The sequence below is a fragment of the Bos mutus genome, chromosome 14, assembly GCF_027580195.1.
Source record: "Bos mutus isolate GX-2022 chromosome 14, NWIPB_WYAK_1.1, whole genome shotgun sequence".
Classification (NCBI taxonomy): Eukaryota; Metazoa; Chordata; class Mammalia; order Artiodactyla; family Bovidae; genus Bos; species Bos mutus.
This window is the reverse complement of record NC_091630.1, coordinates 48,228,941-48,253,247: the sequence shown is the minus strand read 5'-3', so window position 1 is coordinate 48,253,247 and position 24,307 is coordinate 48,228,941. Positions and strand designations below refer to the sequence as shown.

The window sequence follows — 24,307 nt, the reverse complement described above, 5'->3', positions numbered from 1 at the left end:
GGAGTTTCAGCTTCAGCATCAGTCCTTCCAATGAATATTCAGGACTGATTTCCTTTAGGATGGAATGGCTGGATCTTCCTGCAGTCCAAGGGACTCTCTCAAGTCTTCTCCAACACCGCAGTTCAAAAGCATCAATTCTTCAACACTCAGCTTTCTTTATAGTCCAACTCTCACATCCATACATGATTACTGGAAAAACCATAGCTTTGACAAGATGGACCTTTGTTGGTAAAGTAATTATCTCTGCTTTTTAATATGCAGTCTAGGTTGGTCATAGCTTTTCTTCCAAGGAGTAAGCGTCTTTTAATTTCATGGCTGCAGTCACCATTTGCAGTGATTTTGCAGCCCCCCAAAATAAAGTCTGTCACTGTTTCCACTGTTTCCCATCTATTTGCCATGAAATGATGGGACTGGATGCCATGATCTTAGTTTTCTGAATGTTGAGTTTTAAGCCAACTTTTCACTCTCCTCTTTCACTTTCATCAAGAAGCTCTTTAGTTCTTCTTCGCTTTCTGCTATAGGTTAGTGTCATCTGAGAATCTGAGGTTATTGATATTTCTCCTAGCAATCTTGATTTCAGCTTGTGTTTCATCCAGCCTGGCATTTCAAATAATGTACTCTTCATATAAGTTAAATAAGCAGGGTGACAATATACAGCCTTGACGTACTCCTTTTCCTATTTGGAACCAGTCTTTTGTTCCATGTCAAGTCCTAACTGTTGCTTCTTGACCTGCATATAGGTTTCTCTGAAGGCAGGTCAGGTGTTCTGGTATTCCCATTTCTTTAACAATTTTCCACAATTTGTTGTGATCCACACAGTCAAAGGCTTTGGAGTAGTCAGTACAGCAGAAGTAGACGTTTTTCTGGAATTCTCTTGCTTTTTCGATGATCCAATGGATGTTGGCAATTTGATCTCTGGTTCCTCTGCCTTTTCTAAATCCAGCTTGAACATCTGGAAGTTCACAGTTCATGTACTGTTGAAGCCTGGCTTGGAGAATTGTGAGCATTACTTTGCTAGTGTGTGAGATGAGTGCAATTGTGTGGTAGTTTGAACATTCTTTGGCATTGCCTTTCTTTGGGATTGGAATGAAAACTGACCTTTTTCAGTGGCCACTGAAAAAGGTGGCCACTGCTGAGTTTTCCAAATTTGCTGGCATATTGAGTGCAGCACTTTCACAGTATTATCTTGTAGCATTTGAAGTAGCTCAACTCGAATTCCATAACCTCCACTAGCTTTGTTCATAGTGATACTTCCTAAGGTCCACTTGACTTCACATTCCAGGATGTCTGGCTCTAGGTGAGTGATCACACCATTGTGATTATCTGGGTCATGAAGATCTTTTTTTGTTTAGTTCTTCTGTGTATTCTTGCCACGTGTTCTTAGTATCTTCTGCTTCTGTTAGGTCCATACCATTTCTGTCCTTTACTGAGCCCATCTTTGCATGAAATGTTCCCTTGGTATCTCTAATTTTCTTGAAGAGATGTCTAGTCTTTCCCATTCTATTGTTTTCTTCTATTTCTTTGCATTGATCACTGAGGAAGGCTTTCTCATCTCTCCCTGCTATTCTTTGGAACTCTGCATTCAAATATTATATTTTTCCTTTTTTCCTTTGCTTCTCTTCTTTTCTCAGCTATTTGTAAGGCCTTGTCAGACAACCATTTTGCCTTTTTGCATTACTTTTTCTTGGGGATGGTATTGATCACTGCCTCCTGTACAATGTTCCTCTGTCCATAGTTCTTCAGGCACTCTATCAGATCTAATCCCTTGAATCCATTTGTCACTTCCACTGTATAATCGCAAGGGATTTGATTTAGGTCATACCTGAATGGTCTAGTGGTTTTCCCTACTTTCTTCAATTTAAGTCTGAATTTGACAATAAGGCATTCATGATCTGAGCCACAGTCAGCTCCTGGTTTTGTTTTTGCTGACTGTAAAGCTTCTCCATCTTTGGATCCTAAGAATATAATCAATGTGATTTCGGTGTTGATCATCTGGTGATGTCCATGTGTAGAGTCTTCTCTTGTGTTGTTGGAAAAGGGTGTTTGCTATGACCAGTGCGTTCTCTTGGCAAAACTCTGTTAGCCTTTGACCTGTTGCGCTTTGTACTCCAAGGCCAAATTTGCCTGTTACTCCAGGTAGCTCTTGACTTCCTACTATTGCATTCTAGTCCCCAATAAGGAAGAGGACGTGTTTTTTTTGGTGTTAGTTCTAGAAGGTTTTGTTCTTCATAGAACCATTCAACTTCAGCTTCTTCAGCGTCACTAGTCAGGGTATAGACTTGGAATACTGTGAAACTGAATGGTTAGACTTGGAAATGAACAGAGATAAATCATTCTGTCGTTTTTGGGACTGCATCCAAGTACTGCCTTTTGGACTCTTTCGTTGACTATTATGGCTACTCCATTTCTTCCAAACAAGAGCAATACTGCCTAGGAGCCTGGAATGTTAGGTCCATCCACGAATCAAGGCAAATTGTAAGTGGTTAAACAAGGAGGGGATGGCAAGAGTGAACATTGACATTTTAGGAATTGGTGAACTAAAATGGACTGGAATGGGTGAATTTAACTCAGACGACCATTATATCTTATGTCGTTATATGTTTACTTTTTTGAGTGCAAAGTAGACCAACGATCCTTTCCCACCCCCTGTCCTTTGGCCATGCTGCATGACTTGTGGAATCTTAGTTCCCTGACCAGGGACTGAACCTGCACCCTCAGCAGTGAAAGCAGAGTCCTAACCACCGGACTGCCAGGGAGCTCCCTTCACCTGGTTTTATGTTTAGGAGAAAAAAACATCAGTTCTTGAAAATCCCCAAATATAACTATTTAAGAAAGTGCATTTCATCACTCCATTTTTTGACATTCATTTTTGATACTGCAAAAGCCTTCAAATAAGAGAAAAATTTAGAAGACAAGTTAGTTAAGAAATATTTTAAAAGATCTTTGAGCTGTCAGAGATCCTTTTGTGTTTATTTCATCATTAACACGTATTTCTGTTAATTGCACTAACACTAGTGATGGTAAGGTGAAAAAACACTCTTCAAAATAAATGTGGGAATTGATGGCAGACGTTAAGCACATGGAAAGACTCATTTAATAGCAGAAACAGACAAAAAGTTGCAATCAAGAAACTGAGGGTGGTTTCTCTTTGGGGTGCTCACCTGCTCGGGACCCATGGAGGACAGCCCTGACGTAGGCACGGAGGTCACTGAGGTCATGCTGATCTGTCCGGTCATCTGGTTCATGTTGTTCATCCCGCCTGTGTTGGTCGCCATGGATACATTGATGTTCATATTGTTATTGTACATGCTGGTGTTTGCCTGCTGTGCGAAGTGTGGAGGGGACTGTTGCGAGAACATGCTAGAAACACGGTGAAAAATTACAATGTTAGAGCCCTTGGGCAAACAGGGAGGCAGGATGAATAAACCTAGGCTGAGAGAACCCGGGGAGTGGGGCATGGGGTGATGGCCAGGAGACGGTGAGATCAGAGACAGCAGGGGAAGGGCTCAGCCAAGCTGCAGGGGTCACTGCGTTCTGACCTGTCCCCATCATCACCATGTTGGGGTGGTGGACAAAGTCTGGAGGGACACTTTGCACTCTCATGTCTGCACCAGACAAGGATTCTGTTTGCTTTTATTACCTGCACTGAGAGGGGGGTGGGCTTCCCAGGTGGCGCTAGTGGTAAAGAACGTGTCTGCCAACGCAGGAGATGTAAGAGAGGCGGGTTCAATCCCTGGGTTGGGAAGATCCCCTGGAGGAGGGCATGGCAACCCACTCCAGTATTCTTGCCTGGAGAATCCCGTGGACAGAGGAGCCTGCTGTGCTATAGTGCTGCAAAGAGCTGGACATGACTGAAGCAGCTGAGTATGTACACACGATAAGAAGGTGGCTTCCAGGCCACTGCCTCCACAGCACTTGCTCTCATACATTGGGGGTGCTACCTTCTTGCGGCGGTGGTGGTAGCGGGGGTGGGGTTCCTTTTACTCCCAAGGCAAAAATATTAAGCTAGGGTTTGGTAAATTCTGGTAACATCTGCCCTAGGAAAAGCAGATTGGCTTATTACTCAGGAGTCTACTGGGTATTGTTTGCTTGAACAAAGAAGAACTTTCCAGAAAAGAGACAGGCGGGCTATAGAAAGATTGCCTGGTGATCGTTTCAAAAAGACACAGACACGCAGCATACCTGTTTGCGCCCATGCTCCCCTGCGCCCACCCGTTCATGTCCGAGGAGGCCTGGTAGGCTGGGTTTGCCTGGGACTGCTGCAGCATGGGGCTCTGGGTGTGCGCCAGCCGGGGTGATATCAGAGGGCTCTGGGGTGCGGCGGCCCCAGTGAAGCCGGGGTCAGGCTGCTGACTTATTCCTTAAAAGACAGAACAGAAATCCCAAGGAGGCTGTTAGTTTTATCGTTGAGGCAGGGGACAAAAGAGAACATTCAAATCAAATACACAAAGAAAATTACTTTCATGAGGGAGATTCAAGAGGGAGGGAACATATGTACATCTATGGCTAATTCATGTTAAGGTATGGCAGAAATCAAAACAATATTGCAAAGCAATTATCTTTCAAATAAAAACAAATTTCTTAAAAAAATAAAATTACTTTCAAATACCCTATCTTGTGCTGGTAAGTTATACACATTTAGAAAGGATTCCAAGTTGGGATAAAATGCATGAAGAAAAACTCTTCATACCTTGGTTCTCTATGGTAATTAGAGGCGTGCCCAGGAGACATATTAACTATGGAGACTAAAGACAAAGAAAATATCATTCTTGCCCCATATCCCTGGCAAATCAACAATGGGTCAAATGTATGTATTTCTCTTTGACTGGAAACAGTCTTTCAATGTTTATGTGTCACTACAATTAGGTTAAACTGGATTAAAGTTTGGTTCTCTCAAAAATCAACACACTTGACTACTTTTTTATTAAATTAAGTTATTGTATGATGAGATAGCTATGTTTTAAAAATAAGTGACCATGAGAATTCCCTGGCAGTCCAGTTGTTAGGAGTCTCCACTTTTACTGTTAAGGGCCTGGGTTCGATTGCTAGTCAGGGAACTGGGATTCTACAAGTCACATGATATGGCTAAAAAATACAAAATTTAAAAAAGTAAGTGCATTCATGATTAGCTTACTGTGTATTCATAAAGAATACTTTTACAGTATACAAGATTACTTGTACACTATATAAAATTACTTGTACACTATACAAGTATCTGGGATACTTTTGCACTATACAAGATTAACAAGAAAAAGAAAAACTCCATGTAAGCTGCTTGGTCAGTTTAGAGGCAAATGGTGTTTACATTAAAAGGAAAGAAAACTTTGAGCAGACCTTCTTAAATCATCAAAAAAGAAAGAGAGGAAGAGCTGGGAAACAAAGGAGGCAGCTTTTTAGAAAATTTCAGGGATGACATTAAGGTAATCCCATTTTTGCCTAGAAGACTTGTAAAATACGCACATTTAATGACTACTTTAATAAGCTATGAAAGAAAAACTTAAGATCACACAGGAAAAAGCTGTACATTATCCTTCTGGGTCTTGAAAGAAATAGGAGATGTGAGGTTCAAGCACCACAAAGACTGGGTAGTTGTTTTTAGAGAACTCTGGTGGGAGATGGGGAGAGTCATTTTGAATGTTAACCTTGATGTAAACACTTAACTTTTATCAATAATTCAACTATTAACCGAATATGACATGCATACAAATATTAATGTTTATGACACAGCATGCTTGTTGCTTAAGATTGACATTAAACAACAAATCAATACAAAGAAAATGAAGAGCTAGTCCACTGTGATTTCTGTAAGGCACTTCTGAAGAATTATCAATTCATTAAAGATTTGATGTAATATTGAAAGTGGAAGTGTTAGTCGCTTAGTCGTGTCCAACTCTCTGCGACCCCATGGACTGTAGCCTGCCAGGCTCCTCTGTCCATGAGATTTCCCAGGCAAGAATACTGGAGTGGGTAGCCATTCCCTTCTCCAGGGGATCTTCCCTACCCTGGCATCAAACCCGGGTCCTCCTGTATTGCAGGCAGATTCTTTGCCATCTGAGCCACCAGGGAAGCCTTTATTTTTCTCAAGTCATAGAAGGTCTGTAACACTTAAAGGATATACATCTTTCAACATTTGTATCTACCAGTTTGTCTAAGCAGACTCAAGTATATGCACGTGCACCTGTGTTTACAGACATGGATGTAAACACAGACATGTGTACACGCTTATGCACACGACTGGCACTGTGTGCCCACCTAGTCTGGTTATTCTTAAAGTAAGACCTGTGCTCGGAGACAGGGTAGTGGCTGAGCTGAGATGGGAAGATACTGCATTGGACCTGGGGACTCCTGATGAGCCCCAGCTGTCCTTGCGGGTTTCCTAGCATCCCCTGGTTAGCCAGGTTCATCTGGGATCCACACAAAGAGCTGTGACTCCGGACAGTGAGGGGACCCTGGGAAGAAAGGAGTGGTAGAAGGTGGTGGGGGTCTAGGTCCCATACCGTAGTTTGGAGGGAATGGAAACTGCTGCGCATTTGCCTGGGGGATCCGGGGGTTGCTCATGGCTGCCGGCACGCCACTGGGAGCCACCACGCTGGGCGTCATGTTCAGCCCCTGCCCTCGCATCATCAGGGTTCGCTGCTGAACCTGCTGCTGCTGATGATGCATCTGTCTTTGTCGAAGATGTTGGTTCAGGATTTCCCTCTGTCTCTGGGCCAGCATCTGGGCGTTAATAGGTGCCTGGAATGGGGGTGGGCAATACACGGAGGAAGACATGGGGGTGGGCACAGATCGAAAAAGAAACCGCATGTTAGAAACAGGATAACAGAAGGTACAGGCTCATGCAACATTATTTGGAAAATAAAGAGAGAACATTTTAGAGCTGAACAACTGGCGGTGGAGAATGTGAGCCCTGAGTTCTGTACACACAGTGAGGATTCAGAACCCTTGCAATGACTGATGTGGGTCAGTTCAGAGTGACTATCAATAAACTGGAGACTCACTGTGAGAGGACACCATTAACTATGGGACCCCAAGATAACATCAGTCCCGTCTGTAAGAAGACTCTGTACAGAAACCTTGAAGATGGCAGTTTAGAGGCTCATTAAGGGACATTCAAGTCTAAAGGGACGCCAAGTCACTTTGCTGAAAGGTGGCTTTGAAGCACTTGAGAAAAGGCTGAATGGAGGCAGAAAGAAAGGGAGTTGCGTAAGGAGAGGAGGGTGACAGAGGCCAGGATGGAGGGTGGATGGAAGGATGGATGAGGGAAGGGGTACCGTGCTTGCTGTCAGTGAGGGGGACAGGCTGGTTATGGATCTTGGCTGTATATAGCTGACTTCATTATTCACGGACTGGCGAGCTGGCCTACCCGCTAACATGTACTTGTCACCCCAGAACCAATACTCACTGCACCATCGTCATTTATGGATACATGTGGAACAGCAAAAAATGTGAGAAGCCCAACATGCACATTCCTACCCACGGCTGAAACGAGGTGACATCAGTTCTTGTTTCAGCTCTCACACTGCAGACAAGTGTCCTTCTTGTGGACTACTTAGTTCCACATTTTTCACACTGTTGTGCTTTTTATCAGTAACTCTGCTGTTTAAAACTAGTCCTGAGACTAGTGCTATCTAGTGTCCTAAACAAGTCCAGGAGGCTGATGTGCCTTGTGGGGGAAACTGTGTGAGTTAGACGAGCTTCATTCAGGCGTGAGTTATGGTGCTGCTGGCTTTGAGTTTGACGTTAATGGATCAACAATATATATTACAAAAGGTGTCCTCAAACAGAAACACACATGGACTGACTGATGAAAATGTGACAAGAGGCTCAAAGAAACCGAACACTATTTCTCCTAGAAGCAACGGTTCACTATTTGCCAATTCAGTGTTGGCAGGAACTTTGCTTGCTTGCTTAGTCAGTCCCACTCTTTGTGACCCTGTGGATTGTATCCCAGGCTCCTCTGTCCACGTGATTCTCCAGGCAAGAATACTGGAGTGTCTTGCCATTTCCTCCTCCAGGGGATCTTCCCGACCCAGGGACTGAACCCGCATCCCCTGTGGTCTCCTGCATTGCAGGCAGGTTCTTTACTCACTGAGCCATCAGGGAAACCCAGGACTGAACACACAGTGTGAATAATGGTAACTGACCGTATGTGGCAATAAAAATGGCAGTGATGGGGAGGGAACCACAAAGACAACAGACTAGACCAATAAGCACATGGCGTGACCTCCATTGTCTGGATCTAGATCTATGTGTGGCCTTCTAAGTCGCTTTACATAGGATATCAAGGAGGGAAATGATGAGACAGGTTAAGTGGATACTGACAGCTTGTCTGCCCCTTACCTGTGTGGGTACTCCAGGCCTCAGAGTCAAGTTCACATTTGAAACATTGCTGATTTGATTCATAAGTGGCTGGCGATTCTAAATGCACATACATGGGAATCAGTACACTTTTAAACAGAATATATTTTACTTCAAATTCCCACCTCAAGAAACCTTCCCCAGCCCCCAAACCCAACATCCACATGCTGCTGGATACTGAAACCACATGGTGTGTGGCTGGATACCCTTGTGAGCTAGTTATCAAGTGATGCTTCCCATTGCTTGTAGCTGAGAAGTTATTTTGGACCGTTTGGAAAGTACACTGTTTGCAAGGGAGAAAAAGAGTAGAATGGTCAGAAGAGGAGGCCAAGAGGAAGATTAAGGAAAAAAGCAGAGGGAAAAAAATGAGGGGAGATATTTAAAGTCCACAATACTGTTATTTACTATATGACAGAAATCTGTCCAGGCTTGTTTCAGTGAGAACATACTTTCTTGAGCAAAAGAGCTATTCCTTAATGCACCACCCCTCTGCCACCATTCTGCTAAAAGCCATGATTTTGATCACAAGAGAGGACTCATGGCAGGAGCTCCTGGTGTCCTGCGTACTCACTTGGGGCCAGAAACTGTGCTGGGTCCTGTCAACCCATACATGGAGCCTTAGCCTGTTAACAGCTCCATTTTATAGATGTAAACACTGAGGCTTGGAGAACTCAAGGTTAGCCCATCAGTAAATCACTGAGCTAGGAAATCAGAGGAGAGCTGCTCTAGCTGGAAGCAGGGTCAGCAGAGGAGCAAGAAAGAAGGGAAAGAAGAAAGCAGAAATGAGCATGAAAGCTGTATGATCATGGCAACATCTTCACTGTCTTAGGACAGAATGAGACTTAAGCCCCCAAAAGGACGCCCCGTTCTCGTGCCATCTCACATCCACCTTCACTGTGTACCCCACCCCGACTTTCTGCGTAGTGGCCAGGAACACACCTGCTGTGCTTGGAGGCGATGCTGCAGTTGAAGCCTCAGCTGGTTGGGCTGGCTCTGCACAAGGCCTGTGGGCCTGAGGCCAGGCCGCGGCTGCATGCGGAGGGTGGCGTAACCGGGCCGCTGTCCCATGGTATGGAAGTTTGGATCCTGCATGGGCGTGTAGCTGCCCTGGGCCATCTGCGCCTGAGACGCATACTGCTGCGGGAACACGGGGGTCTTCTGCTCTAGCATGAGGCTGGAATCCTGACTGGAGAACTGCTCCGGGTCCACACCTTGGCTCTGAAGAGAAAGCCCCCAGATGACCAACACATAAATAAAACCAGCAGAAACCACAGAGTGAACATAAGACTTTCCTCTCACTGCCCTGTCTCTGAAGCTTCTGCTGTTGTACTTATGGCACAAAGGTACTTCTCCCCTGACTCTCCTTGTCTTCGTAGAAAACGCCTCTTTGTTCAAAAGATCCAGTTACTTGAGGCAAGAAGCGGGCTTCAGGCCTGACTCCCAGCAACCCTTCTTCCCAGGGAAGGGGGAAGCGGTCATAAGTATAGAAAGCCTCCTACTCTCACCACCAATCTGACTGACCTGAACCTGGTGCACATGTCTCCCAGGTGTGTTCAGTGTTCTGACTGCTTATTCACTTCAAGTAGACAACTGCCTTGACACCTGGCTGGGGTCAGCAGTGTTGGGGTGCCCACCGCTATTATTCCCATTTTGCAGACAGTTAAACTGAGACTTGGAGATGCACGGTAAACTGCAGCAAGCCTGTCTGGCAGGTAAGGAGTCGGTTCCAGTCGAGTCTGTGATTTAAGACCTGAGCTGCTCACCAATGTGACACACTGCCGTATCTGACTGCTTTCTGTGGTCGTCAGAATTCCCTACACGGTCCACATTCTGCCACCATCTTATTTCCTTTTTTTTTCCTTTGGCTGTGTTGGGTCTTTGTTGTAGTGCAGGGGCTTCGCTAGGTGTGGCACAAAGGGTTAGTTGCCCTGTGGCATGTGAGATCTTAGGTTCCTGACCCAGGATCAAACCCATGTCCCCCTGCAGTGGAAAGTGGATTCTTAACTGCTGGACCCCCAGGGAAGTCCCACCATCTTATTTCCAACTAGATGTATCTAATGTGTTTGTCCTTCTTGACTTCTTAGAGCTACTCCATCTATCTGGCTCAGAATGGAGTGGGTACAGAAAATCCAGAATTTCCCAGGGGTGACAACTTCAGGTCAGGTGGCCCTAAAATGACTGCAAATCTGGAGGGTGCACTTGGCTCATTCTTTCTTCCTTCTGCTATGAACCTCCCAACAGAGAGGAGGGAAGGACCCAACTGTAAAGTCATCTCTTAGGTGTGCTTTAACCACAGTAACATCCTAGGTTTTCCTTAAGCTAGTCTATCCATGTGACAGCAGGCCTGGGGCCACCCAGAATCCTGCCCTCAGATCAAGTTTAACCGTGAGAACTGGGCCCATCTTCTTGTGCATAATAGTTTTAAAAATGTGGAGCCCACTCATGGGAACCATTCACTGTTGAATTACTGCTCTAAGTATATCCACAAAACCATCTCAGATCTTGAAGTATTGGCCCATCTTTAGAAGAGAGAAAGTTTAAGTAATTTCCATTTTTAAAGAAAACACATAACTCTGATGACTACAAATAAAGCCCATTTGTATTCTACATTTCCCCAACTTCACCTAATAATCACTATTTCTATAATTCAGGTAATATGACATTATAAGGATGGATTTGATGAGACAACATAGAAACACAAATTAAAAAAAAAAAAGATTGAAGATATTCAATGATGAAATGACACCAGTTTTGATAAAAACAATGCTTGAGTCACGCAGCAACCCCAAGAATCATATATCTTTAAATGTCACTTAGACGAAACACAGGGATAACAGTGCTAAATGCTAAATTCTCACCAGCGCTAAAGGCAAAACAAACCAGCCACACAGGAAATATTTCAACTCCATTTTCCTCTCTTGATTTATTCAGGTTATGTCATGCAACCTCAAGTCATCTCTTTCCATTCTGCTGTTCTCAGTATGAATTGACAAGTCTTAACTCCCACTTCTGTCTGCTGAATGTGGGGATTACGACAAGACTAGTTTTAATGCTTCAGAGAAAGTCTCCCATGACTCGGCACCACCCTTCTCACAGACCCTCTCAACACCTCACACGTCCAGGAAGCAGATCAAACTCTGGAAGGTACTTCTTAGCACTAAGACAAAGATGATTCATGATGAGAAAAGAAGAAGACGGCAGTGAGCCTGTGATCTTTCTACGGGAAAACAGGATGCCTGCTTCACATCAATTGGGCTGCGTAGCCAGACTGAGAAAAGTCCTCCAAATTATTTCATGAGACTCTGTTAGGTTATTATATTGCTGCTATAAAGTACTCTTAAATGACTTTATGTCACCAACTAAATCAACTATACAGGCTTCCCTGGGGGCTCAGACGATAAAGAATGTGCCTGTAATGGAGATCTGGGTTCGATCCCCAGGTTGGGAAGATCCCCTGGAGAAGGGAATGGGGGCATGGGCAGCGGGGGAAGCAATGTAAGCCCACGGAGACTGGCTAACTTCACCTTTAAAGTGACTTCTGCTAACTTATGTGCAACCTGTTTTAACACAAGTAGCTTCCTATCACTAGCTCACAGATATAAGATGAAGGATACTGGTTTTGAGATGGAAGGTTCTAGATCGCTGAGACAGCAGTGGTCTGTTCCTGGCCTCTCTGCTCCTTGTTATGTTCCTCCCTGCCATAGTCAAGTGACCTGGACTTGAGTTTATGTCTTTTGGGCAAATAAATCCAAATTACAGGTAAAATTCATTCTTGGTCATTTCCATTCTGGGGCAAAAGTTGATGTGGGAGTAACAAGGAGAGGGGGTGACAGGAAACAGGGCTCCTGGTTACGAGGGAAGAGCACGTTCTAAAAAGCCGACTGCCGTTTATGTGCAAGCAGAAGAAAACAGACGTCTCTGTGTCCCTGCGAGCTTGGCCTCCGCCAGCCTCATGGTGTGCCCACCTGGCTGACGAGCTCGGGTATCCCCAGGGCTCTGTCGATCTCCTCCAGGCCATCAAAGTTCCTCAAGGCCATGTACAGCTGGTCCAGGAGAGCGCCTTCATCACTCGGAGACTCTGCTGCGGGATGTGGACACAGCAAGTCGTCGGGAGAGCTGCCGAATGGCTGCCTGTAAAGAGACAAACTTCATCTCGTGCCCATGGAAAAGTGAGTTGATTAGAGAACATTTTTTTCCTGCCTTAATAACAAAAGTAGTAAAATACGGTACCAGTCAGACACAAACAACAACCCCACATAATAGATACGCATTATTTAGTGCCTAACACAGATAGGGGGCTTCCCTGGTGGCTCAGTGGTTAAGAATCCACCTGCCAATGCAGGAGGAGATCTGGGTTTGATGCCTAGGTAGGGAAGACACCCTGGAGAGGAAATGGCAACCCATTCCAGTATTCTCTTGCTTGGAGAATCCCTAAGGACATAACTCACCAGGAGCCTGGTGAGTTACAGCCCATGGGGTTGCAAGAGAGTCAGATACAACTGAGCGACTAAACAACAACAACAACAACAGAGATAGGTGAGACACACGTTAAGGCACTGGATGTTATGATTGTTGTTTTTATTGCTCCTGCTCTAAAACTGGCAAAGCTGAGGCTTGGAGGGCTTGTCAGACTCCGTGCTGGAGAACAGACAGGCAACACTACAAAGTGGGGATTCATCACCGGCCGGGGTGACCACCGTGTGCCCACAAATCTACAATGACTCTTCTAGCATATATACTCATATATTTGCTTTGCCCTGAAGTAGTCCGTCTAGTCAAGGCTATGGTTTGTCCAGTGGTCATGTATGGATGTGAGAGTCAGACTGTAAAGAAAGCTGAGTGCTGAAGAATTGATGCTTTTGAACTGTGGTGTTGGAGAAGACTCGAGAGTCCCTTGGACTGCAAAGAGATCCAACCAGTCCATTCTGAAGGACATCAGCCCTGGGATTTCTTTGGAAGGAATGTTGCTAAAGCTGAAACTCTAGTACTTTGGCCACCTCATGTGAAGAGTTGACTCATTGGAAAAGACTCTGATGCTGGGAGGGATTGGGGGCAGGAGGAGAAGGGGACGACAGAGGATGAGATGGCTGGATGGCATCACTGACTCCATGGACGTGAGTCTGAGTGAACTCTGGGAGTTGGTGATGGACAGGGAGGCCTGGTGTGCTGCGATTCATGGGGTCACAAAGAATCAGACACAACTGAGTGACTGAACTGAACTGAAGTAGTCCAAGGAGTTTCCAGGATTTTAGCAGGAAAGACTAATTGATTACATAGTTTCATTTCTCACCAGACTTGAATGACCCATCTGAGGGACACAGTGAGCATGAAAGCTCCATTACTTTTTTTGAACTCAGCTGCCATTAGCCATTAGACTGCACTTGGCTGGACTAATGGGATATTTCTCCGTCATGCATAAGTAGGATTTGCAAACATTTATGAAAATCCTCAAGAAGTGTGGCTGTCAGGCTACCAAGTTAGTCACGAAAAGTCGACCATGAACATGCAGATTATGTCTGTTGTATATTTTAGGTGATAAAACTGTAACACTACACTCCAAATTCAATGGTATAATAAAGTCCTGTGATTTACATTAACTGACAACCTTGGGAGTTAAAAAGAGTTTCTGAGTTACTCAAATATTGAAAGGGGAAATGATCCTCTAATCTGTCCTCTTAGAGGTACTACATGATGTTTTGTAGAGAATGAAGTTTACAAGTAAGCACCCTCATTCTTAGGGCTTCCCTGGTAGCTCAGCTGGTAAAGAATCCACCTGCAATACGGGAGACCTGGGTTCATTCCCCGGATTGGGAAGATCCCCTGGAGGAGGGAATGGCTACCACTCCAGTATTCTTGCTTTGAGAATCTCCATGGACAGGGGAGCCTGGCGGGCTACGGTCCATTGGGTCGCAGAGGGGGAAGCGACTGAACGACTAAGCACAGCACCCTCATTCTTAAGTGATGATAGATTCACATAGGGATAACAGGCCATGTTTCCTAAAGCTAGTTCTGTGCCATTTTGGCCTAGAATCCTGAAATGCTGAGGATTTACGCCAATAGTTAGTTTCGAACAGTTCTAACCCAGTGCACTTAGAAATAATCTACCCTCTTCATTAGCCCCAGTCATTTGTGAAGAAAATCACCCAGTAAGTGTGCCCTTCACTAAACTGTGTGCCTGTAGTCCTTGGCTCTCTGAGCTTGCATCCCATGACCTGACAGGTACCATAAGAGGCCTTGCCGCCAGGGCCTCAGTTCTCAGGAAGACGTCAAGCACCCAAATAGACTGGACCCTTCCTGTTTCCACATGCTCCCAGAATTAAGTATCTAAACACAACTGTGATCAGATTACTCTACACTTAAGGAGTGGGAGGAAGGAGCAGATCAGAACACCGGCAACAAGAAGGAGAAAAACCACAGCACTGCATGTCACGGAAGCAAAGAGCAGAGGAAATTCCCCAGAGAGGAATGACCAACATTCAGATGTGATACATTTTATGAAAAAAGAGCTCAAGTCAGCCGACAGTGGATGCTATTTACCACCTTCTCTTAGGCCTGAAACCTCATTCCCCAAAGATGCTAGTTAATATTTTCTTTCTTGAGTTTTACTTCATAATTTTCAACTTCTGTTTCTTCACAAGCTTTAAATCCCCACACAGCCAGAGCCCCCACCCCAGATCTCTACTATGAACTCGGGTCCCTCTTAAATGGAGTGAGGCTGCAGGAGCTCTGTGGGAAGGCAGGTGCCCTGTATGCATCTGCTGGCGTCAGCTGGAAGAGGAGACCCTGTCCGGTATCGTGGGAGACAACTCCACTCCAGGGAGGGCACATCCCAATACAGAGAAAAAAAAAAGTACTGCAAACGTTCATTGGCATCTAAGTGATTTCCTACATAATAACCTATTTTTTGGTCTCATGATTTCCTTTTCTTTTTCTAATTAAAAAAGTTAAGCTAATGTATGACCTAGATTCCTACTTTGGTCAAAGCCCTCTTCAACTTGAGCTGGGGCCTTGGGGATACCTGCTTACAGTCTCTAATTCTCCTGATACGATGTTGCCAGGTTCCTGTTCCCATTACTGAGCGGACTCACAAAATCCCAGGCCCTGGGACAGGGTGCTGGTGGTGGTGGACACACACACTTCAGTAAAGCCTAACCTGTCCCAGTATAGCGTAGAGCCTATGGCTTCCCTGTGGGTCCCAGCTGCCCTGGGCAGCCGGCCTTTTCCTAGAAGATGCTGTATACCCGCCATAATGCCAAGACTTCCCATTCCATGTTCCCACCCCCTCCTGCATCTGTGATCCTTCCCCTCCAGGCTCAGCGTTTCTCCTCCAGTCACCCCCGGCCATGCCCACTCTGCTCTCGACTCCAGGCCCACTCACTGCGCTGTGCTGACCTGATGCTGGCATTTACTCACAAACCTCAACTGTGCCTGGTGAGCACCTTCAGTCTCTTTGTTGGCTCGGTATCCGAACTGTGTTAAGTTTAGCAAGTTCCCGTTGGTGAAAATAAGAGGTTCTTGATCTAGCCAAGTTATCATACCTTATGTTCAGAAAAATACAGTCTTATGTTCATAAAAATATATTGCATTGTGGCTTGGTATCATAAATTTGGGCATACCATGAGTCACAACACTTCTTTGAGAAACATAATACGTTTGGCTTATAGAAAAAATAGTGATCTGGACTTTCAATTCCACCTTTATAAATGACTGCCAATATGATGGGAGAAAATTTTTTCTTACATTTTGGGCAATTATAAATACAGTTACAATCTAGATGGTGGCTGACAAATATAGTATTAAGACAAGGATGAAGTTCAGAGGAATAAATGGAAGAACACACAGAAGCCCCAGGCTGGCAAAGCAGTAAGGAATGAACCGGCAGAAGACAGGTCCATTGTCAATAAAAATCTTTCTTTTTTAAAAAAATTAAAAAAAATTATATTCTATTTGAGTATAGCCTATTAATGACGTTGTAATAATTTCAGGTGGACAGCAAAGAGACTCAGCCATACGTATATATATGTATTCATCTCCTTCAAACCCCCCTCCCATCTAGGATGCCACATAACATTGAGCAGAGTTCCCTGTGTAGGTACTTGTTGGTTATCCATTTTAAATATATACATGTCCATCCCAAACTCCCTAACTATCCTTTCCCCCCCAACAACCATAAGTTGGTTCTCTAAGTCTGTGAGTCTCTTTCTGTTTTGTAAATAAATTTATTTGTATCATGTCTTTTTAGATTCCACATGTAAGGGATACCATATGATAAAACCTTATTTATTGAAATCTATACATTTATTTATAGACTACCAGGACATTAAAGATGGTGATAAGGGGAAAAAGACAAATTCTGAGCTATTGTTTGAGAAATTGGAACATTACCATCACTTTTTACTTGTATTTTCAAAATTTTGCAAAAAAGTAGCAGCTACTATATGATAAGAAATTAATGGTCAACCAAGAAAACTTTACTCTTAGGCACATTACAAACAAAAGAACACCAAATTACCTCAGAAATTCTGAACTTAATGTGAAAGAAAGTCTTTCATGAAAGGCAGCTACTGTTCACTTTTACATACATCCAACAGAAATTATAAAAAAATCATCTATACATTTGGGGCTATATTTTAAATATCTCTTTTACCTACCAGATGAATAAAAGGGAAAAAAAAAAAAAACCACAATGAAATGACAGCCAATGGAAATAAAATTATAAATAAATGAGGATGTGAATATGTTAGAAATTTAAGGGCTAAACTACTCTCTTTTTGAAATGTGTATATATAACTAATGCTGGGCTCATGAAACATGAAAACATCTACTTCTAAATAGGTAGGCAGGAAAAATATTAAATATTAATGGTGATATTAATGTTTACAAAGGGGATTAAAAAAAATCACTGCTTTTCTTTTATTTAAAAAGAGAGACGTGGTTAGAACCCTTGTTGTCCATCATCTCTGGATTTCTTTGACAATAAGACTACCATAAATTTGGTCATAAATTTCTTCTAATTGAATTATTTAAAATAAAAGAAGAGGAGTTAAGTGGCTAGAAAAGCTGAAATAACTTTAAAAATAGTAAAAATGTTCAGTTCTGTCCACAGAGTTCTTATATAAAGAAAACTGACAGTAATACCAACAACATGAGAACAGGGTCAGAGAAGAGCCACAGAAATGCCCCGGCACGCTGAGCAGCCGACTCTCACTGGCTTCAGCATATACTCTGCATTTCTCCTCTTTTGTTTTTTAGTTGTTGCTGTTGTTTGGCCTCTCTCTGTGGCTTGTGGGACCTTAATTCCTTGACCAGGGATTGAACCCATGCCCCCCTGCCATGGAAACGCAGAGTCCTAACCACTTGACTGCCAGGAAGTCCCCATTTTTGTTTTAACAGAACCCTCCTCAACTTGGGCAACAGTGAAAATCCTAACTTTGGGCCTAGTTTTCCCCTAGAAACTAATCTTAGATATTTCATCCAAAACGTTTTCTACTGTGTGCAAGTTTCCATGGACATGGGTATGTTTTTAACAAACCAAATAAACATATTTAGAAAATGCACACACTCACTGACACCATGAAATCAGACTTAAAGAGCTGGAAGGACCCTGAGAAAGTACCACCTCTAAGGATGACTACAGTGGTTATTTATATGATGCTCTATTCCCAAGCAAACCCAGTGATGCAGGCCACACACCGCCCTTGGTACCCAGTCCAGTGAGAGCCACTCTGACTGTGGTTCTTCTGATGTTCTCCCCTGCGAAGTACAGTGGAGGAGCAGCGGTGCTAGCATCACTTGGGGCTTGTCAGAAACGTAGAATCCTGGACTCCACTCAGAACTGCCGTCCAATGAGACCCCGCAAGTGGTGCACAGGCACCGGGGGTCTGAACACACTAGTTTCTCCTACTAAGTAAATGGAATACAGCTGGTGAGCACCTTCTCTTATCTCCCTAAACAGCTGTTAAGCAGTTGCCCTGGTCTTTTCTTTCAGTGAAATAACTAGTCCCCAGCTTTTTCTCACCCAGCCTATTGTTAAGCTCATATTCACCTTATGCTATTTAATTTTTTTTTTTTTAAAACTTCACTGAGTGCCCTGAATCCTGCATCATTCTCTTAAGATACAGAAGGAAAACAGGCTCCACAACACAATTCTGAGCTACACAAAAGCATTTCATCTCAGGGTAGGAGTCATTTTAAAACCTGTTTGTTTTTTTAAAAACAAGAAGCTCTGGAAATATTCTAGCCTTATGAAATTTCAGAAACTCTGCTTTTATTATTAGTGAATTTGATAAAAGTACTTTATAATTTTAGATTTGAACAACCTCCAAAGGACAAAATAGTTCAGTCTGTAGCGAGGTCCTCGCTAGCCTCCAACCTGAACTCTTCACATGAGAGCCTCAAGACCAAATTTCTCCAGTTGTTTCCTAATGTTTACTTCCCAGAACACACTGCCTGCATCCTTTATGTTCCCATGCTGACTCGGGCTCAGTATGTGAATTATCTCCCTCCCTCGGGGCTCTGTGCCCACACAATTGGCTGAGCAGCACCATGATACAGGCCTCAGGGTCGCCTGCGAGCCACCCGCTTCCAGTGCTTTGCTAACCCTGAGATTAGCACATAACACAACTGTGATGTCGTCTTTCCAGGGAATAATGGAACAACCACCTTCGAGCTAAAACTTGAGCCACACCTAAGCCCCCGGGGACAGGTGGATTTTATCCTCAAGAGTCGGGGCTCGCTGGGCCACAGCCACGAGAAAGAGTTGATGGTGTGTGTGTCGGGGGGCTGGGCTGCTCTGAGCAAACTGGTGAGCGGAACCCTCACCCCTGCAGAGACCAACGCAAATTCTCTCCTAAGAAAAAGTATCCTCAGTTTTAACCCCAGTGTTTCATTGACCAAGAGTAACTAGAACTCCCAGTGAAAGACTGCCATAATACTCAGGGAATGGGCCACCAGAAGCAAGAGTCAGTCACTGATTTACACCTGCAAGGAATCCAGATACTGGAACTCCCAAATCAAGAAATGCAGAAACAAAGGATGAACGTCATGTTTAAAGACATAAAGGTGGAGTCAAAAATAAGCAAACCACAAGAGACCATGAAAAATAATAAGGCAAATAGAACTTTTAGGAATGAAGAATGTAACTGGATCAAACATAGCTAAAGAGATAATTAATGAAATATACATATGAATAAATTATCCTCAATGTAGTACAGAGAGACAAGGAGATGGAAAATGGAAGATGGATAAAGAAATAAGGAGGGTATGAGTTTTAAAAAAATCTAATGTAGAAAGTTAACGTGTCTTGCCAGAATCCCAGAAAGAATAAAGGAAATGGAGGTGTGGCAGTATAGAGAGATAATGCCTAAATTTCTAGAACTGATGAGACACACAAATTGACAGATTTAAAAAACAAGCACAAGATATACCAAACACTAAGCAGTATAAATAAATCAATTCACACCTAGACACACTACAATAAAACTACAGTATAGCAGTTACAGAAATATTTCAAAAGCAATTAGAAAAGATTGCCTACACAGAAACAAAAATGATGAGACTAATAATCAGAATCAAAAAACAATCAAATTTGATCATATATACCACTTTCTTTTTCAAAAAACTTCAACAGCTTAAAGAAAAAAGGCCAAATTCTTCAGAGTTTGCAATTTAAGACCCTCTATAAATCTGTTCCTTTATTAATCTACTCTTCCAGTTAAATCTTGATACTGTTTTTTAATGTGGTAAAGTATATGAAGCATAAAACTAGACGATTCTGTTACCCTAAACATATTGTGTGGTTTCTGTAACCTCTAAGCCTCTGATTATACTGCTTTTGCCAGATGAACTGGCTTCCTGCCATCTCTGCCCATTGAAATGATACCTTTCTTCTACATTTTTTAAAATCTCTTGGTCACACTGCGTGGCATGTGGGATTTTAGTTCCCTGACCAGGGACTGAACTTGTGCCCTCTGCATCGGAAGTATGGAGTCTTAACCACTGGACACCCAGGGAAGTCCCAGTGATACTTCTCATCAACTCTGAAGCTTTCCCCAATCACCCCAATTGAATGATCACCCCATTTATAGTACATGCTAGCTCATATTAGTTATTAGTCTACATATTTTATTTTCCAACTAAACTGCAGCATCTTTGAAGGCATATGCTCAGTTAAACTGATTTTTGGATTCCCCTCCCTCCCTTACCTCCTGCACTCCCAGACCAGTAAGTGATATAGTTTGAATACATGAAAACGGGTCAGGCACCAAGTGTTTAAAAGGATAAGATTAACTTCTGGCCTAGGGCTGAGATAACTCGTGAACTCTGCTCTCTGGGACCTCCCGAGTGCTCACCTGTTCTGGCTGGCAAACGGTGCCTGGTCTATTGGCAGAATGCTCTCAGGCCAGGGGGCGGTCTGATTTGGAGGTGCTTGTTGTTGGCTATACTGAGGTCCCCCCATGTTCATCTCCAGTTCAGATGGCCCTGAAAAGGGAGAAGAAAACAACCCCTGAATCTTATAACTTGTAATCAGCGAAGTGTCTGTTTCAGCTATGGAATAGAAAGAGAAATACCTGGCTGATAGAAAAGACAGAAATAATAATAATTAGGTGGAAATAATAAGATAGAATTCTTGTTCTGAAATAGAACAAAACGGCAATAAATATCAAGGCTAATCACCCACTTTGAGACTCTAGATGAGCAGTTCCAAACTCCTTGTACTTAGAAATTTTTATGCTAAGTCACTTCAGTTGTGTCCGACTCTGTGCAACCCCATGAACTGTAGCCTGCCAGGCTCCTCTGTCCATGGGATTCTCCAGGCAAGAATACTGGAGTGGGTTGCCATGGCCTTCTCCAAGCAGACTTTATATTCTTATTAACGTACAGGCTTTTGTGTAAGTGGGGTGTATCTTACTGCTGTTTACTGTATTGAAAATTAAAACTGGAAAATAGAAAAAAATGATTCTTAATTCATTTAAAAATCATCATAATAAATCCACTATGCTATAAACAAGACTTTTCTTCCAGTAGTATTGAGATATAATTGACACACAGCATTATGTGAGTTTAAGGTGTATAGCACTATGATTTGACTTACATACATCATGAAATAATGATCACATTAAATTTAGTGAACATCCATCATCTCAAATAGCTACAATGAAAAAAAAGAAAAAAATTCTTTTCCTTGTGATGAGAACTGTCAAGAGGATTTACTCTAACAACTTTCATATATAACATACAGCAGTGTTAGCTACATTGATCATGTTATACATTACGTCCCTAGAAATTATCTTATAATAGAAATCTGTGCCTTTAAACCACCTCCAACCAGCTTGCCTTTCCCTGCCCTCCCCTCCCCTCTGGTAATCACAAATCTGACCTATTTTTCTATGAGTTGTTTGTTTGCAACACAGATAAGATTTTTTTTTTAAGCCAACTCTATTGTGCGTCCATGAGAGAATAATAATATCTTTATATTATTATGAGAATAGTTTTGGCCTTGCAGATCCCCTAAAAGGGCATCACGGTCCTGGACATAATTTTGCGAAGTGCTTGTAAGACAGGAGTAGAAAGGGGGCTCAGACAACTCAGACATGCTCTTTCTTAGGAATTCTTTGTAGAGGTTTAAAGCTAATGCACGATATGAGCTCTTTAATGATTATATTATCACTGTCTGTGGACCTGTCTCCCATTACAATAGATACTTTTCTGTTGAGTTCACAGCTTTTATGAGTTTATTAAAAATCAGAGCAATTCAGCTACACAATGAAGCTCAAAGAGCCATTTTTCAAGCTCAAAAGCTATGTGTCATTCATGAAGAAAGACTGAGGATAAATGAAATTTCTGGACAGAAAGGATTTACTATGATGATTTTTAAATGAATGAATGAAGTATTTTAGAAATTTCCCAGTGTATTTCTGCATGGAAATCTGGCCATTTTTAGTATTTTTCATGCATGTCTCAAATTATGTGAATTTACATTTAGGAATCGTGCATTATTAATTGGAAGTACACTTTCTATAGAAAGGCAACATGAATGTCATCTCAGAAACAATAAGCCAAAATGTGCTGAGCAATTAAACAACTAGAAAAGAAAATCGATGCCAGGGCGGGATGACCATTCTGCATTATTATGTCAAAACCATCCTGGCATCTTTCTGGTATTGACTTAGCGTTTACTCATCCTGCTCTGGGCTTCCCCAGTTGCTCAGTGGTAAAAAAAACTTGCCTGCCAATAATGCAAGAGATCCAAGTTCCACCCCTGAGTCGGGAAGATCCCCTGGAGGAGGAAATGGCAACCCACTCCAGTATGCTTGCCTGGGAAATCCCATGGATGAGGAGCCTGGCGGGCTACAGTCCATGGGGTGGCAAAGAGTTGGACACAACTTAGTGACTAAATAATAACAACATCCTGCACTATCTAAGTATATGAAAAAGTATATAAACATCACCTTATCTGAATTATGGTAACAGACAAGTGGAAGGTTAGTATGTCAATATTAAGAAACAAGAATGAGCTACATTAAGTTTTTTAAAAAAATAATCGTTTATTGAGATATAATTGACATACTATATACTTAGCTCACTTAAACTGTATGATTCAGTGTCTATTAGTGTAGTTGCAGAGCTGTACAACCATCACAATGATCAATTTTAGGATGTTTTCATCCTCCCACCCCCAAAAAACCTCATAATGTAATCAGGAGTAACTCTCCATTCTCCCCACAAAGCCCCAGCCCTAGGAATCCACTAATCTTACTTTATCTACAGATTTGCCCGTTTTGGACATTTCATATAAATGGTATCAAACAATGTGTCTGATCATTAATTTTAATAACATGTGAACTGTATCCAAACAACTCTAGTGATCCTTATATGTTCTGAGTTGCTCTGTAAGACCCTGCTCTTTCAGTGAAGACCTGGGAGAGTCTTGTGTAACAGTCTAGGGTAAAATGTGCTGTGCTTAGTCGTGTCTGACTCTTTGTGACCCCATGGACTATAGCCCGCCAGGCTCCTCTGTCCGTGGGATTTTCTAGGCAAGAATACTGGAGTGGACTGCCATTTCCTTCTCAAGGGGATCTTCCTGACCCAGGGACTGAACTCGCTTCTCTTATATCTCCTGCATTGGCAGTGCATTCTTTACCACCGTGCCCACCTAGTCTAGGGTAGTGCCCAGAAATCTGCATTTTAAGGTCCTGATGACCATGCAGAGTTAGGGACATTGCTGTACCATTGAAATGCTTCTTTAAAATATCATCTATATGATATTTCTAGTGTTACAGTGTAATCCATTCCCTGTAAAAGTTGAAATCGGATAGTTTCAAGCAAAAATGAAACATCATAAAGGTAGTGAGTTATCTTATTTTACTGGAAATCCTGCAATTCTATGACCTGTGCAGAGATCTTCAGCAAAATCCCACATTTGATAGCTTGACACAGGGTGGTGGGGGGCAGTGATGGGGCGGGGGGTATTCCCTAAACCTCAAATGACAAGCCTGACAGAACTTAAGGAGCTGTTCCTCTCTCCTTTAAGAATGCATCAAACTGAAAAGCGAAGAGTACAGGAACCACCTTACCCATATTCATGACCTGAGGTTGAAGCATCTGTCTTTGGCCAGGCTGGCTGTTGGGTCTCATGGGGATGCTGGCTGTTGGGTTCCGAATCATACCTCCTTGGATCGGCCGGTTCATGGCATTGCTGGTAGCAGCACAGGTGACCCTCACGGCAGGACTCTGGGGCGCCCACTCCCCAGACGGCATGGTGGGCCGGGCAGCATTGCTGCCAATCATGCCTACAGGCAAGGCAGAGAAGACAGAGATGTGGTGACCGGAAACATAGTCAAGATGCAGGAACACTAGACGCTCTTACTCTACACGAGACAGATAGTTGTTCTTAATACACAGTTAACCCGACAGCTCACGCCCTCGCCGGGCCAGATGTGGGCCTTGG

The 24,307-nt window shown here is 43.1% G+C and overlaps 1 protein-coding gene across 8 annotated transcripts in view; it reads right to left on the bottom strand.

Annotated features, from left to right (window-relative positions):
• NCOA2 (nuclear receptor coactivator 2) overlaps nucleotides 1-24,307 on the bottom strand; it is a 286,486-nt gene that overhangs the window by 5,722 nt on the left and 256,457 nt on the right. For all 8 annotated transcript variants that reach the window (XM_070382281.1, XM_070382289.1, XM_070382286.1 and 5 more), the window contains 8 exons: nucleotides 23,934-24,149; nucleotides 20,709-20,838; nucleotides 12,324-12,489; nucleotides 9,298-9,576; nucleotides 8,341-8,418; nucleotides 6,498-6,735; nucleotides 4,183-4,360; nucleotides 3,162-3,360 (listed from right to left, as the gene is read on the bottom strand). In XM_070382281.1, coding sequence (XP_070238382.1) covers nucleotides 3,162-3,360; nucleotides 4,183-4,360; nucleotides 6,498-6,735; nucleotides 8,341-8,418; nucleotides 9,298-9,576; nucleotides 12,324-12,489; nucleotides 20,709-20,838; nucleotides 23,934-24,149 — 1,484 coding nt within the window. The remainder of the gene's footprint in view (nucleotides 1-3,161; nucleotides 3,361-4,182; nucleotides 4,361-6,497; nucleotides 6,736-8,340; nucleotides 8,419-9,297; nucleotides 9,577-12,323; nucleotides 12,490-20,708; nucleotides 20,839-23,933; nucleotides 24,150-24,307) is intronic.